We start from the raw sequence: 17065 nt of genomic DNA on the forward strand, positions 1-17065 counted from the left end.
AAAATATATATATAATAAATATTTTTATATATAAAATACAAAAAACATTTCATTTGAAAAATTCCACTTATAATTAAAATGATAAGTTAGGAATTACTGAAGAGATTCTGTACATAAAGATATGTGTGGAAGGGAGAAAGAGAGAACCAAAGTATACTTCTACTATATGTTAGGTGCTGGGACATTTAGTCTCAATAATTGTAAGCTTATTCTCCTTACCCTCCTTTTTAGATGAAGGTACAGAAACTCAGCTTGTTACTTGGCTAGGGCCACAGAACTGAAATGTGAACCCACCCTTCTGAGTGGCTGTCTTTTCAAGTTTCACTTCCGGTTGGAAAAAAAAAAAAAGTCAAATTTTGTACATGTTGATTTTTGTGGAACTTCACACTTCAAATTACTCCTGCCCAAGAGTTTTTCTTATTTCTTTCCTTAAAAGGACTAGTAATTATTATGGAGTCAACTAACTTTTCAAAAGTCTCTTTCCATAGATACAGAAAAACTGCTCCAAGTTATCAGGTCCCCTGACTGACTGCCTGAAAACAATTAACTTCCTGAATTGTTAAGTTCAGCACTATATAAGGTATATCCCTTTAGGTTCCAAGGAACACATGTCCTAGGAAGATGGGGAGGAAAAAAAAAGAATGGGCTAGAGAAGTGGGTACAGCATGGCCATCTGCCACCTACTGGCAAGGAGCTGTTTTGCTTATTGCAACTTTTTTTTTTTTTACTTTTCTACTTACCATTTCATTCGTTACAGAGCAGTTTTCTATACATGATCTTATGGAATAGTTGTGTACAGTTACCTAAGTTTTACAAACGATTATACTGAGACCAAATTTGAATATCTGCTGAGTAACTGGCAAAGCTGGAAGTCAAAAGCAGTTCCTTCTAATGATCGTACCCATATCCAAGGATTATTGCAACTTTTAATCTGTCCACGCTACTTACACAGTCCATAATCACTGGGGTGAGCATTCCAGTTAGGACAGTGGCACTTTAAGATTCAGATTATTAATCTATAAACCCATCATTTGATTCTTGATTATTAATGTCTGGATTGCCTGTGGTAGGTGTGTAATCCCAGGAAGGCATTAAACATATTTGAATTAATGCATGTTTTGAGAATGAAAGGCTATTTCTAGAAAATATTACACACTTGTCTTATGTCAAATAAAAATTTGCTATTTATTGGATATCCCTTACCCACCCTTCTTCCCAATGAAGATCTTATGCTTACCTTCACTGGAAGGTTTAAGATGTGACAATCTTAATAGATCTTTGTGAGACCAGCCATTTCTCTGTTTATATTTTGTAACTGCCAGAGCAAGGGCCATGCCACCTTTCTCGTTGTACCAGTCCGCTATAGCCTTCCGGAGGGCACGACCCCACATGCCACATTTCATGCTTTCCTTCAGATCTTTCTTAAACTGGATAAAAGTAAAGAGATGGGTAGGAATGCGGCAAACTTCAGAAACAGCTTTAAATGCTGCTTGTTTTGTGCTTATGTCGGAGCACTGGGAACAAATGGCAAGTGCAAAGAGCATAGGCTCTTGCTTTGTGGTTCTGCCTTCTTGACTGAATGCCTTTATTTCTTGTATCACTTCACATCCTCTGCCATCTTCAATCAATCTAATTAAAGCTTCAGCATTTTCAAGGCCCAACTTCTGTTCTTTGATATAATAAGTCCCACCTTCAGAACCGAAACATAAGAACCGGTGTAGTCGATTCATGTCAGTGACTTGCCATACATATCCATCCTGAGAATTGGCTATCTGCTTCTCATTCAATGGCTGCATTTGGTTTACGGATTCCTCCATTTTTTTTTTTTTTTTTGTCTTTAGGAAACCTATCAAAAAGGCAAAATGTTACTACAACTAGATGGGCACAATAAAATTAAGAAAGGAAAACAAAATGTAGGTTTACTGAAATGTTATTAACTCTTTTAACAATATCTTTTAAGTTCGATAGTGTTTCCCTTAGTACAAAATCAATATAAATGTCCTGAAGAAAAATCAGGAAAGGCAGAAAATGAAAGAAAAAAACCATATCTGAATATTTTGAAATGACTACTGGTAATATCTTAAGTTTTAAAATGTTTTGTTTTATATTCCTATTTTTATAACCTAAAGAAACTAAAAGCCCTTCACAGCAAACAAACAAGATTATAGCCACAGTGGTGTGATAATCAGAAGCAACTGAGGAGTCATCTTTTTGAGATACAGTGTGCTGCTTCAGAGATTAAGCAGGCAGGTCAGTATGGCGTCTTGAGGCCCACACAGAGAATAAAAGAAGGGAGGGCAGCAATAGTAGCGGGTACTAAGAAAGATCGTACTCCCTGAAGAATTATGTAAACATTTTTGGTTGCTGATCTAACATTCATTCTTCCCCCTTCTCCTCTTGTTGGCCTCATATCCTTCAAAGGAGGCTAGGTCTTTCCCTAGCCCCAAGGGATGGATCTTTATTGCTCTAAGCCAGTGGTCTCAAACTCAGTGTACATCAAAATTACTAGAAGTACTAACTGAAACACAGATTGCTGGGTCAGCCGTCCCAGGCACTGCCCCGAGTTTCTTCTATAATTTAGTAGGTCTCCAGTGAGGCCTAAGCATGTATACTTATCACAAGTTCTCAGGTGATGCTGCTGCTGCTGCTCGACCCAGGCCCAATAATCATGGTGCTCTCCTTGCCGCATGACTGGTATAGGGAGTTGGGCATGTGTCATGACTCTGGCCAGTACGACATGGTAAATCAGCTGAGAACACTTTTGAGGTTTTCTTCATTCTCAAAAGGGGGCTCAGGCTCTTAAAAAAAAGAAATGTTCCCTTTTCTGCCTTCTGACATTTTCATTTGCAAGTCATGCCTGGAGTGGTAACAAACATCTTGAGACTTTGAGATAAGCCAGCTTAAAATGGCACACCAATATATAAAGATGGCAGAACAGAAAAAAACAAAGTACCTAGGTCCTTGATATTGGGTTACCTGAAACTGCCCTGCTTATACATTTCCTATTATGTCATAAATGTATCTTACTGTTTAAGCCATTTTTAGGTTTATTGTTTTATGTCATCTGTAACTACCCTCACTCTACTCCTTCCATTAGCTCTAAAACTCCCAGAACTAGCTATCTGGAAACAATATCCCTCTTTATCCTTCTAGTGGAGGACCCACAATTGTCACTTCATCATCAGTCCACCACTATTCTTAGTACAGTATCACTGTTTATTGAGGTCCTTCAATCTGTCATGTTATTTCGGTGCACTGGGCTTCTGTCCATGGCAAACAAAACAGCACAACCAGCAAAAACCTCAACCAGCATTTACTGAATAGATACTATGTATAAGACATGAAGGCAATTTCTCTGCCATTAAAGAAACTGAAAAAAAAAATTGTTCTCCTGATCGCAGGGAAATCACACTCATTTGTGGAGACAGAATCACAATGCAAACTGTAATTAAGTGCTGTAGTAGAAAAGTATTATGAGTGAGCAAGGGAGTATAAAATAATACTGTCTAAATAATCCAGAAAGATTTGAGCAGAGAAGGCAAACTAAAAAACTGATAAAGTTTAGGGAAGGCGCTCCAGGAAGAGGTTTCTGAAATCCTGATCTGTCTTTATATTCTAGAAAAGAAACTGTCTAAGCATCCTGTAGAGCCATACAGACATGTTGACAGATATGGCCATAACTTAAAGAGGAACACAAGGTAAAAGAAGTTTTGTTTTGAAGACCATCCTTACTTGACCATGTTTATATATTATGAGGAAGGCTAAGGATAAAATCTTGGTGAATATTAACAACTAAGAACTAATGAGAGAGAAGGGCTTTTTAAAGAGAGACAGAAAAGGAGGTGCACAGAGTTGAAGAAAACTAATGGACCACGAGGAAGAGAACTTCAAAGGAGTGAATGGTTGGTAATTTTAAATGGTCAGAGGAAAAGTAAATAAAAGGCTAGAAAATGATCACTGGATTTAGCAAGTAGGAGTGACTAGTGAGAGTAAGCAGTAGAGTGGTACAAGAAGTAGCTTGATTACAGTAAGATCAGGAGGATATGCAGTGAGGAGGAAACTTCACAGCTAGACTACTCTTTTGTAGACACAAAAACTATGAATGAAAGTAAGAGAAAGGATGGGACTTAGAGGAAAAATATTTTACCTTTTTTAACGGGAAGATGCTAAGATTGAAAGATTCAATTTGGAGAGCTGAAGATACAGTAGAGAAGGGGGACAACTGAAGGAAGTAGATTCCTGAAAGAAATGAGACAGAATGAGCTTAGAGCATCCAGGTTGAGACTGGCCTACTAACAGCAAAAGAGATACTTCTTTTATCTTTTAAGGGTAAAGAGTATAGGTAAAGATAGATTTGAGGGAGTGAGGGATAAGGAAATTGAAGACATTCCCCTCTGACAGGAGATGTAGAATGCCAAATAGTATGTGGAGAAATTTGGTAGAGATGGGAGGAATGAAAGACTGGGTCTCAGAGAGGGGAACACATAGTGGTGTAGGGGGATAAGTGCATGGAAGAATGGAGAACCTCACATTGTGAATGTGACTGAGGGGTACAGTGATCTGAATTGTGTTGGGAATATTAGTGTCAATATTCCAACTAAGATTCTAGTACAAATTTGCTTATGTTAGTGGAAGCCTGGGTCTCAGGTGGTATCAGAGATGTAATGATCATATTAGTCATTAGGCACAAATTTATAGTTACTGAATACAGCACAGGCTGAAACTCCTGGTGCAGTGGATGCCTCTTCTCCTATTCATTATTATCCTCTTTTCAATTTGGCTTTTATCTCTACCTTTTGATCCAAAACACTTTAAGAAGACTAACATGCTTCACAAAGACTGATACCTTAATTGCCAATTCCAGTAGAAAATACTATGTTTTTCTGATCTTCACATTGCATAGACTCTGCTAGTCTCTCCCTTAGCTTTCATAAAAACAGTCTCTGGTGGCACTTCAACCTGTGTATTTCTGCTTATTAGTTATATTTGTTAGATGAGTAACACTGAAATGACATCTAATATCAGATAATTCTACTACACCTGCTTTCCTGTACCAAGGACCAACTGGTGGGATTTAAAAGGTCCCAAACCAAACCTCAAAATTCCCTCTCCCTTCAAATTCTTTTCTTTGTGTTATTCATTGTGACCACATGTAGCTACATTATTGGTTCCCTTGAGAGTAGAAACCAAATCTTACCATTTTTGTCTCCTCTTTTGTATTGCTTTTATGTAATTAGTAATACATACTTAAAGCCAAATATCATTAAAGTTGACTTTCTGAGTCATTTCCCAAATAATCATGCACAATTGGTTTCTCTTTCCCATAACACGTTTTGAGAATAAAAGCCTCAATATGTGTAATGCAATATATAATACAAGTCTTTAAGATAAATTCTGTAATCAGAATGATAAATGTACTGTATGTACTAAATGTCATCTTAGAACAATATTTCTGTTTTTCTAATATATTTAATACAAGGTATTCAAGTACTTTTCTACAGCAAGCAGCAAAATGAACTTCTAAATCTATAAAGGATGTCTAAGAGGTAATCTCTAAGTGTAATCCTTATAATCCCTATTAGAAGAAATCAAGTTATTTATTCACAGACTCTTTCTTTTGCATATTATGATATAAATGACAACCCTGAGGACATACCCTTTCAGTTTTTTTGCAGCAGAAAATGCTTAGCTTTTCCTATGCTTCTGCGACTGTACTTTCCAGAGTGCAACATAAAACAGTGGAACAGATAACATTAGCAGCCAGGACACCTTTCTACTTTATTGTATAAATTTACCAGAGTCATATTCATATTTTTAAAGACAGAAAAGAGAATAACATGTCTCAAGCTACTCTCCTTGTCACTGAGTGTGATACACAAATAAACTCAAAATTTGGCAAAGTGATAGGATACTGTGGCATCTTATAAGAGAGAGTATCTGGTCTTTGTACATAATACCCAGCAGAAAGTTTCAAAAACCCTTGGTATTTCCTGAGAAACAGGAGTGTCTTTGTTACATTAATGAGGCAACATGGGCCCCTAGGTAGCTTCAGGATGGGGGCTAGTCACTAGAAAGACCAACTATATGTTTAGAGGAATAAACTGGTCAGGCTAACCTTCTAGGAAAGGAAGAGGACTTGAGATCGAATTCAGTTACGCAGCTAATGATTTAATCAATCATGCCCATGTGACAAAACCTCATAAAAACTCTGTTCATCAATACTCAGTGGAGCATCCTTGGTGAACAAAAACTGATGTGCTGGGAAAGTGATGTGCCCACATTTCACAAGGATGGCATGGAAGTTCTGCATCCTTTCCTTGCCCCAAACCTTGCCATATGTGTCTACTTCCTGTTTGGCTGTTCCTGAGTTGTATCTCTTATAATAAAACTGTAATTGCAAGTAAAGCACTTTCAGTGAGTTATGTGACTCATTCTAGCGAATTATCAGCCTTGAGGGGATTATGGGGAGTCTTGAAATTGTAATGCACAGGGCAGAAGTGTGAGTAGCCTGGGGACCCCATTTACAGCTGGCGTCCAAATTAACGGCATTCTTAGTGGGGACCTTGTCCTTTAATTTGAGGAATCTGATGCCAACCCTGGGTAGCTAGTGTCAGAACTAAACGGAAGTGGGGGACACCCAGCTGGTGTTACAGAATTAGTGTTGGAACGTAGACACCAAAGGCAAAAGTGACAAAATAAAAAAATAAACTGGACTTTATAAAAATTTAAAACTTGTATTTCCAAGGACACCATCAAGAAAGTGAAAAGACAATCCAAGAATAGAGAAAATATTTGCAAATCATACATACGATAAGGGACTTGTATCTAGAATATACTAAGAACACTTACAACTTAATAAAATGATAAATAACCCAAGTAAAAATAGGCAAAAGATGTGAATATTACTCCAAAGACACACAAACGGGTAAAGAATCTGAAAAGGTGTTTTTCCAAAGAAGATTATCCAATGGCCAGTAAACACATAAAAAGATGATAAACGTCATTAGTTATCAGGGAAATGCAAATCAAGACCACAATAAGATACCACTTCACATCCACTAGGATGGCTATAATCAAAACAATAATATTAAGTGTTGGTGAGGATTTAGAGAAAATGAAACGCTCATATACTGCTGGTGGGAATGTAAAATAACACAGCCACTTTGGGAAACAGTCTGGCAGTTTCTCAAAAGGTTAAATATAGTTAGCATATGACCCAGGAATTCCACCACACACCTAAGAAAAATGAATACATGTATCTATACCAAAAGTTGTACACAGATGTTTTTATCAACATTATTCATAACAGTCAAAAAGTAGAAGCAACCCAAATGTCCATCGACTGATGAAGGGATGAAAAAATATGGTATATCCACACAATGGACTATTATTAGACAATAAAAAGGGATGAAGTACTGATACATGACACAATGTAAACAAACGTTGAAAACATTATGCCAAGTGAAAGAAGCCAGTCACAAGAGGCCACATATTGTATTACAATTCCATTTATATGAATTTTCCAGAGTAGGTAAATTCATAGAAATAAGTACATTAGTCTAAGGTTGTCAGAGGCCATGGGGAAGAAACACTGGGAAGTGACTGCTAATGGGTAGGAGATTTCTTTTTGGGTGATGAAAATGTTCTGAAATTAGTGGTGATGACTGCACAACTCTGTGAATATACTAGAAACCAATGCACTAGATACTTTAAAATGGTAAACTTCATGATATGTGAATTATATTCTAAAAATCTATTATTAAAAACACAAAAACTGGCCAGGCGAAATATATTTGGAAAGTTATTTAAATGAACAAGCACTTAAATAACCCTGCTATTATCTATATCATAACGGAGAGCACCAATACAATTGATTACACGAAAATTATATTTAGCCCTACAATTTTTATATTTGACTTTTAAAAGCGATTTGAGATACACACAGACATACACAGCAACTTAATTTCTTCTTTCTCCAACTGCCATCATCTCCTGCCTCAAAGCTTAAGCTCCATTATCAGTGGTTTAGAAGGCAGTTGGGCAGTGAGTGAGGTCAGAACCTGGTCATCAGTTAATCCATTCCTGGATAATCAAGTGTTGTAAATCCAGATTAACAACAAAAAATATATAGTTAATTCTCTGGATGGGCCTGACCTATCTATCCAGTGCTCTTAAAACACACCATACAACTAATGTTGTATTAAATCTCTATAAATTAAATTCTTGAGAACTTAAATATTACAATACTATAATATTAAAAGCATGGCCACATTTGTCTTTCTTTTTCTTTTTGAGACGGAGTCTCACTCTGTCGCCCAGGCTGGAGTGCAGTGGCGTAATCTTGGCTCACTGTAACCACCGCCCTCCAAGTTCAAGCGATTCTCCTGTCTCAGCCTCCCAGTAGCTGGGATTACAGGCACCTGCCACTGTGCCCGGCTAATTTTTTGTATGTTTAGTAGAGAAGGGGTTTCACCATGTTGGCCAGACGGGTCTTGAACTCCTGACCTCGTGATCCGCCTGCCTGGGCCTCCCAAAGTGCTGGGATTACAGGTGTGAGCCACCGCACCCAGCCAAGCATGGCCACATTTTAAATTGGTTGTGGATATTTTATGCATTGTTCATTTCTCTACTTTTAAAATTTAATTTAGAATGCAAAATCATGCTAATAACACATTATATAATAGCACTTGTTTCACAATCATCAGAACTACAGCATGTACAGTATCTTGTATCAGTACTAATACGTTATTTCCAAGGAATCCTACATTTTTCTTGAATTTACACATCTCAACATCTTTCCAAAGTCTCTTGATAATTTGAAAATGCTGCCTTTCATCTCAAGAAGTCAAAGACATTTGCAGATTATTCCTTTTTAAACGAAGTCAAAGATTTGTCAATCTATGAGAGTGCACGACAAATGTAAAGAAACAATACTACAAAAATGGGCCCATGATAGAGGTTTGCTTACCCATGATACAGGTATTTGAATCCACTGATCAATGTGATGCTATAAAAACTGATGAGGAAGGAACTGTGGCAAAAATGACAGCATGCTAGTCTGAGGGGAGCTGCCAACCGGTTGCCACGTGGTATGGAACTAGTAGTTGCCAGATCTCATTTTTCTCAAAGATCCAGAAATCTGGCTTTTTATGGAAACTCTCAGGATCAAATGTTAACATAATGAAAGACATTTTAACCCCCTCCTCTGCTTACTTCTAGATTGTGCCAAAGGCTAAATGTTCAGTTTGGTCTGCAATAGGTCATGGTAATTAAGTTGGGTATCAAATAAATTTTAGTTTTGATGCATTCTGCACAGAAAACAGTTTCAAGTTCATAGCAATATTACAGATTTAAAAAAATACCACAAACTACTTTGGGCTCTGATGCCAATCATTCTGGACTCTTGTGCCTCTTAAACCTTTCCAACTAAGTATCTCAAGGAAATACACTGAACAGAATCCCCCCACTCTCCAAGTTGAGGGCAGAGGTTTCCGGAGAAAACTTCAAGAAAGTTACAAAAAAAAATTTTTTTTTTTTTTTTTTTTTTTTTTTTTTTTGTTTTTGAGACGAGTCCGCTCTGTCGCCCAGGAACTGGAGTTGCCAGTGCCGGGATCTCAGCTCACTGCAAGCTCCGCCTCCCGGGTTTGCGCCATTCTCCCACTCAGCCTCCCGAGTAGCTGGGGACCACAGGCGCCCGCCACCTCGCCCGGCTAGTTTTTGTATTTATTAGTAGAGACGGGGTTTCACTGTGTTAGCCAGGATCGGTCTCGATCTCCTGACCTCGTGATCCTGCCCGTCTCGGCCTCCAAAGTGCTGGATTACAGGCTTGAGCCACCGCGCCCGCCTAAAAAAATTTTTTAAACAATGACTTCATACAAATTTTGGCTTCTACCCCATAACGTACTCAGACTTCTTTCACACAAAAAGCTGCTCTGTTGCTTCCCTCATAAAATTACCCATGTTTATTTCGAGGCTTCATCCGTAGCACAAGACTCCCTAACTCCAGGGCACAGGTCACCTATTTGAGAAGGAAGGAGTCAGAGTTTTATCCACTAAAACTTTTTTTTTTTTTTTTTTTCTGGAAGCCAAAAGTCTTTCTTGGAATATGCAGCTTTTAAGGAGTAAATATACACTTAAAGCCTTTAACAAATACACTCTTAAAAACGTCAATCTTAACACTATAGTACTCTGTGAAAGCCTGTTGAATGAGGGCAATTTAGTAAATGTTGGGTTTTAACTCATCATCCAGTTTTAGAATCATTCCAAATGTTTTTAGATTAATACACGACATTTGTTTTCAACCTAATTTTCCCTTGATGCATCGCATCCCCTTCCACCAGTCTAGCAGCCCCATGGATTGTAGGACAGACCTTTCTCCTCTCCCTCGTATTCCCTCTGTGATAAATTCGCCTTGTCTTCCCACAAAGATCCTTCTTCCAAAACCCAGATCCCGGGCGACGCCTCTCCGCGCAGAAGCCGCGGGAGGAGGAGAAAGAGGAGGAGTAAAGCAGGCCCTCTCGACGTCGGCCTGCGGGGAGCGATGCCGACAAGCAGGAGCGGTCCGGCTTCGGAAAGGGCCCACCCTCAGGAATGGTCCGGCCAGGCCTAGCGAGGATGTCCCTACCGCGATGCTGGTTCCGTTTCCCAGGGTGGGCAGGCGCGGAAGCGAGGCGGGGAAGAGCGATAGTTGCGCGGCGTTTGCCCAGCCTCAGCCCCTGGGATGCGGGTGAGAGACATGGAGGACTGGTCAGACTTTGCGCGTCCCTGGGGCCGCTCACACAGCACAAAAGGCTCCCAGCCGGCTTCCCGCAATGTCCTCACCTGTGCCTGGCAGCCGACCCCCCCACCTGGACCCGCAGCGCCGCCAGGAGAAGTCCTGCGCAGCGCTGGGAAACGACAAGAGACGGCAGACCGATAGGCAGCGACAGCGACAGCAACCGCCCCACTGCCGCCGGGGAATTCCAGGTTCGGTTCCCGGGAACGAGTCCCGCCCCTCTTCTTTTGCCCCGCCTCCGCCCCAGTGGGGCGAGGATCCCGGATGTTACCTCCTGCGGCGCTCTGAATCTCCGCCCTTTCTTCTCAGGCCCCAGCCCTTCCGAATCCGCTACGGGTGCTGCAAGGCCTGGGAAGAGTTTCGATGTCTCTAGGGTGGCTAGAGCGTCCTCGCGCGCTCCGTCGCGCTGCAGGTGACGGCGCCCGGAGGCTGTCGGGAAGTAGGCGGGGTGACGTGTGGTGGACGAGCTCGGCGGCGGGTTTGCTGAGATCTGTGGCTGGCCGCAGCTGGTGCGGGGGGCGGCCAAGAGCGAGAGGTGGATCGGGGCGGTGTGTGGCCGGGGCCATGACGGGCAATGCTGGGGAGTGGTGCCTCATGGAAAGCGACCCCGGGGTCTTCACCGAGCTCATTAAAGGATTCGGTGAGAACCAAGGGGACCGTCCTGGGCCTGGGGTCATGGGAGGAGGCCCAAGCTGGGCATGGAGTGGTTCCCTGCGGCCACCGCCGCCTCGCATCTGGAGAGGTGACTTCAGGAACCTGGAGTCCGGGTGGGGGAAATGTAGGTTTTCTGCCCTCAGCTCGAGACAGTCGTTTCCACAGTAATTTGAAGAGCCACACCACGAGGGCAAGGATCGTGTCTGTCTTGTGCCTGCTATATCCTCATCCTCAGGACCTGGCACCCAAATCCTGTAATTGACTTGAGGACCCTCCCTCCCCAAGCTCTTAAAGCACATACTGTCGTTTCCACTGCCCCTTCTCTGCGGCGCGCACCTTATCCCGGGCTGGTGTGGTCAAGTGCATTGCTCAGGCCATTAGTCCTGCAGAAGCTACCCTAGGGTGTGCCTTCTCAAGGGTGAGGTGTCTGCGGCCTAGGCCGCCCAGGAACTCGAGATTCTGGTTACTCAAAGCAGAACGCCCTGAATGTGTGAATAGCTCTTCGGGACGTCCACACACGCCGACTGCGTGGGCCTGAAAGGCCACTTCACTGGTTCCGCTCTCTGCTCATTTCTGGCTTCCGGTGAAGTGAGTTTTCTTGAGCTAGTGTTCTAGACTAGAGGCCACATGCTTTCCTCACAGTTTCTCTCTGGCTGTGTTTAATGCTTTCCGTCCTAAATAATCAGCACATTTGACTTTTTATCCCTCCCTATTTATCTTCTTAGTCTCTTTGGACAGTACGTTTTTATCTGTTACATTTCCCAAGTATTACTGATTCTACGATGTTAAAACTTTCACGCGGGATAGCAAACGTTGATGTAGATATTGCCTATTGTACATAGCTTAATATTTGGAATGTCATTTATCAAGCATATGTTGTTCATCTGTATCTCAGGCACAGTGGTAAGGATTGGGAAATTTTCTTTTCTTTTCTTTTTTTTTTTTTTTTTGAGACAGAATCTCACTCTGTCGCCCAGGCTGGAGTGCAGTGGCGCGATCTTGGCTCACTGCAAACTCCATCTCTCGGGGTCAAGCGATTTTTCTACCTCAGCCTCCCGAGTAGCTGGGATTACAGGCACGCGCCACCAGGCCGGGTAATTTTTTTCTATTTTTAGTAGAGACAGGGTTTCACCATGCTGGCCACGCTGGTCTCGAGCTCCTGACCTCGTGATCCACCCAACTCGGCCTCCCAAACTGCTGGGATTACAGGCGTGAGCCTCTGCTCCCAGCCAAGGATTGGATAATTTCCATGTGAATAAACCATAACTGCTGTTTTGAAGAATTGATAGTCAGACTATAATATGGTGTGTTAATTGCTATATTAGAGTATGTACAAAATGTTATAAGTACACAGGTCGTGGAGGAGCACAGGCAGAAGGAAAAACATAAACAGTAGTGATGTTAAAGTATATGCTTAGCGAACAGCTAGCAAAGTGACTAGAACATAATGTAACAGACTGGAGGAATATTTATTTGGATCTGAAACTGAAAAGATAAACCGAGGCCAGATTGTATCTCATGTTGTATAGTTGGAATTACCCTGTAGTGACTGGGGATTTACCTATCAAATATATTTTAATGCTGAAATGACATTCATAATTAAGGTTTATTGTGCTTGTAAGTGTGCAGGGCAGGTTGGAATAAAGTGAGGGAAGCTAGACATCTCTTAAAATGGTTGGAGTCCGAGATGACTGGCTAAACTAGTGGGTTAGGAAGGAGGAGTTAGATTCAATAAGTTTGCTATATTTAAATCAGCAGTTGCATGTGGAAATGTCTGCTCTTCATTCCTTTGGGAGCAGAAATACATCCATAACATGCTAAATTAAAAAAGGAGTTCTCAGGGCTGCCAACCTTACAGTAGAGGTTGAGTGGTAGTATATTACTCCTACATGAGAGAAAAAAAATCAAAAGGACTGCTTACTAGACGTTGGGGAAAAAAGAGGCAAAAATAACTCCCTGGTTTCTAGGCTGGTGAAACGCAATTACAAGTGAAAAGCAGGCTTGATGGACAAGAAAATGGATTCAGATTTGGACAGACACTGAGTTTGACATGTCTGCAGATTTAGCAATATATTTCACCCTCAAAACCTTAACAATATGTTAAAGTTAACTTTCAGAAATGTTGTACTAGGTAAGTTTGTTTACTCCTTCAATTTCATATGTGCAGAAAAATTGGAGATCATGCACAAAAGAATGATATATAAAATCATCTTCTGTACATGCACATATGAAAAAGCAGTAGCTATTAATAAATTGGCTTCATTAGCAGAAGAACCTGCAAAAAGTTAAATGATGGTAGTTTTATGTCACCATCGGATGCTTCAAAGAGAAAATCAATTTATTCCAATTATTTCCATCATTTTCATTTTTTTCACTCAATTTATACATTTAAAAAAGCTTTTGGCTATTGATTCTTTCAAAAATGAAATATCTGTATTGTGAATGCTGTCATAAATTCATTTCAAAAGTTCCATCATTGAAAGGGAAATGAATTGTAGATGCAGTAAGTATGTAAATACAGAGTTTGGTGGAATGTAGTATCTTTAAATTAAGAAACTGGTGGAGCAGAACTGTACTTTTAATTGGTATGGTCCATACATAATAACAAATGTGTGCCAAAACAAACTGTGATGGTCTGTTAATAAAAACAGAAGCTATAAACATTTGGTTACAGTCAAGATAGAGTGATGGGGACTGGATTCATTTTTCTTACAACAAACCAATGACCCCAGCTTTCATTTTATTATAAGAAAGTAGAAGACGAGAGCACACTAAACCCAAAGTAAGCAGATGATAAAGTAAGGAAATAATAAAGATCGCAGTTGAAATTAGTGGAACAGAAAAGAGGAAAAAAATGGAGAAAATACATGAAACTAAGAGCTGTTTTTTGGGGAAGATCAATAGAATCACTGTAGCCAGACTGATCAGAAAAAAGAAATGTTCCTGTATTTCAGTGTAGGAATGAGAGAGGTGACATCACTACAGATGCTACAGATACTAAAAATAATATTATGAACAATTTTATGCCAATAAATTTGACAATTTAGATGAAATGTACAAATTCCTTTAAAGACACAAATTGCCAATGTTCACTTAAGAAATAGATAACTAGTGTATGCCCTGTATTTATTAAAGAAATGGAAATCGTAGTTTAAAATTTTCCCACAAAGAAATTCTAGCCAAGGTGGATTCACTGGTAAATTCTTTAAGCAGTGTCGCTACTTGAAATTCTACCTGTGCAGAAGGCTTTGAGGCACTTTTATTCAGTGTACTTTTTTTGTTGTTGTGGTATGATGTAGAATGGTTTAATGTTTGGCCTGTTTTTTTATTTCCAATAGAAGTAACCAGTGTTAACAGTTGCATTAACATCCTTCCATGCCCTTCTTGACACTGATAGAAACATAGGTTTACATTTATAAGGTTTTTATCTAATTTGATATGTGTGAATGTCTATTATTCTTAATCTGTTGCTAGATATTCAGATTTTTTTCTGGTTCTCCTCTACCACAAACCATGTAGTAACTCTCTTTATACATATATCTTTAATACCAGAATGGGCACTTCATAGATATTTGCTGAATAGAGCAAACTGAGGCACAGAATGGCATGAATGCCCAGTAACATTGTTAGTTTACCCAACTTTTTTTTTCTTTTGTAATCACTGTTTTTTGCAGGAGTCTAAAGGCTTCTCTAGCTTTTACTTGAAAATAATCTGAAAAATTAGAAAGCACCCAGACTTTGAAACCTGATGTGGGTTTTAGTTAGTTTTCTGGCACACACTAGCTATAGTGAATGAATATAGACAAACTGATTTATATCCAAAGCCTCTCGCATTAAATTCTTACCTTGCAGAGATTAGAGAAAAGACATTTAAAGCACTTTATGTAGAGGACATAGAAAACTTTGGTAAATATGGTTGTTTTTTGTATTGTGATAATAATACTGGCTAATAGTTAGTGGACCCTTAAAGTGTGCTGGGCACTGAATTAAATTTATCTTCTACATTATCTCATTAATTCCTCCAAACAACTCTATGAGGGTGAGGAATGGAGAGGTTAAATGGCTATATTCCTAGTAAATGTAGGAGCCAGGATTCAAACTCTGGCAGTTTGGAGGCCAAACTCTTAACCACTACACTATTACTACCATATGCTAGAGCAGATTCTGAACCTTGGCACTGTTGATATTTTGGGCCAGGTATTCCTTTGTTGTCAGGGGTTGTCCTGTGCAATGCAGGATATCTATCAGCATCCCTGGCCTCTACCAAATAGATGCTAGTAGCATGTCCCCTACCCCCCCCCCCCCACCAGTGAAAATAATGACAATTTAAAAAAAAAAAAAGGCCTATCATTGCCAAATGTTCCCTGGGGAGCAAAATCACCCTAGTTGAGAACTGCTGTCCTAGAAAGACATTTGGGAGGGGAGGAGGAGACGTGACTCTGAAGTAGTTGAAAATATACAGTTGGAATTCAGGATAAGGATCAGAACTAAAGATGTATTTGAAATATTTGACAGTTACTCTTAAGTGGTAGTTATTTACTTTCCCAGAAAAAAAAGTATACAGTAAGAAAAAAATAATAATAATACAGGGCTAAAGACAGAGCTGGAGAAATGGAACAGTTGAGTGAAAAGAGTGGATAGAGGAGCCAGAGATTGAGAGAGAGAGAAGGAACCGTCATAGAGTGGTAATGCAATGAAAATAAACTCTTGAAATTTTTTAAATTATAAATATACTCCCACTATAAATAATTGGGATATATTAAAGGAAGTAATGAGATTTGGCTGTGAGCTTTATTGGTTTTACCATTTTGTTTTGTCATGTCTTGCATTTCCTTTAGTTAATATTTTATTTCATGTTGAAGGAAAAAATGAATTATTCTGTTTACTGAAGAGAATAATTTATTATTTCAGGTTGCCGAGGAGCCCAAGTAGAAGAAATATGGAGTTTAGAGCCTGAGAATTTTGAAAAATTAAAGTAAGTATAATTTTAGTTGTGTTAATAATATGTATCTTCTTTAGCAAACTTAAAGGATATTCAGATTTGTTTGTTTATTTTACTTGAATTACTCTAGGTTTAATAAGTTATGTCCTTTAAGTCTGTTCAATCCTGTGAGATAGATATTATTATTCTCTTTTTATAACCAAGAACCTGAGGCTGATAGGTAACTTGCAAGGGAGTCAAACCTAAGTCTCTGTAGTTCCATATCCACAAAGTACTGGTTGGCTGAATTTTTTTTTTTTTTTTTTAACAAAATTCCGTCATATATCAATAGTGTTAGAACATGGAACACGTTTAACATAAAAAGCAAGAACAATAGGTCAGTGTACTAAAGCATATTTAGTACATAATGTATATTTATAATAATCCAGAACTTGCCTACACACTATCACATTGCCTCTTGGGAAAGTTATATTTAAAGTTCCAAATGTTGATGCCAGAAACAGCTTTTATCCTTCCCCCATCTTTCTGACCAGAATCACCTCTCTTAACTTCTCCTTACCCCTAACCACCATGCCCTCAAACATTGACCCTTTGTCTGCAAATGGAGGGCTAGAGGAATTTTCACTGCTGGGAGACTTGGAGTCTTGGAATAGGGTCAAGGAATAATCTTTTTTTTTTTTTTTTTTTTTTTTTTT

The 17065-nt window shown here is 39.5% G+C and overlaps 3 protein-coding genes across 18 annotated transcripts in view; 2 read left to right on the top strand and 1 right to left on the bottom strand.

Annotated features, from left to right (window-relative positions):
* Positions 1-3897, top strand: part of GLRX2 (glutaredoxin 2) — a 37318-nt gene extending 33421 nt beyond the window's left edge. Inside the window, exons 5-6 of the transcript XR_001889095.1 lie at positions 2130-2250; positions 3620-3897. The gene's annotated coding sequence lies outside the window, so the exon portion shown is untranslated. The remainder of the gene's footprint in view (positions 1-2129; positions 2251-3619) is intronic.
* RO60 (Ro60, Y RNA binding protein) overlaps positions 1-11177 on the bottom strand; it is a 23994-nt gene extending 12817 nt beyond the window's left edge. The window contains exons 1-3 of one of the 3 annotated variants that reach the window (XM_017891580.1): positions 11046-11125; positions 10371-10715; positions 1238-1846 (exon numbers count right to left, since the gene is read on the bottom strand). In XM_017891580.1, the coding sequence (XP_017747069.1) occupies positions 1238-1817 (580 nt within the window). In that variant the 5' untranslated portion in view covers positions 1818-1846; positions 10371-10715; positions 11046-11125. Of the gene's footprint in view, positions 1-1237; positions 1847-10370; positions 10716-10821 lie in introns of all 3 variants that reach the window. The other 2 variants (XM_017891579.1, XM_017891581.1) reach the window with 2 other exon arrangements.
* The window catches only part of UCHL5 (ubiquitin C-terminal hydrolase L5), a 36965-nt gene continuing 30415 nt past the window's right edge, over positions 10516-17065 (top strand). For 11 of the 14 annotated variants that reach the window (XR_001889093.1, XR_001889091.1, XR_001889092.1 and 8 more), the window contains exons 1-3: positions 10516-10965; positions 11084-11414; positions 16340-16403. Coding sequence is in view for 11 of the 14 variants with exons in the window: in XM_017891588.1 (XP_017747077.1) it covers positions 10591-10965; positions 11084-11414; positions 16340-16403 (770 nt within the window). In the remaining 3 variants the exon portion in view is untranslated. The remainder of the gene's footprint in view (positions 10966-11083; positions 11415-16339; positions 16404-17065) is intronic. The other 3 variants (XM_017891592.1, XM_017891593.1, XM_017891591.1) reach the window with 1 other exon arrangement.

The sequence above is a fragment of the Rhinopithecus bieti genome, unplaced genomic scaffold (genome assembly GCF_001698545.2).
Source record: "Rhinopithecus bieti isolate Rb0 unplaced genomic scaffold, ASM169854v2 scaffold_20206, whole genome shotgun sequence".
Lineage (NCBI taxonomy): Eukaryota > Metazoa > Chordata > Mammalia > Primates > Cercopithecidae > Rhinopithecus > Rhinopithecus bieti.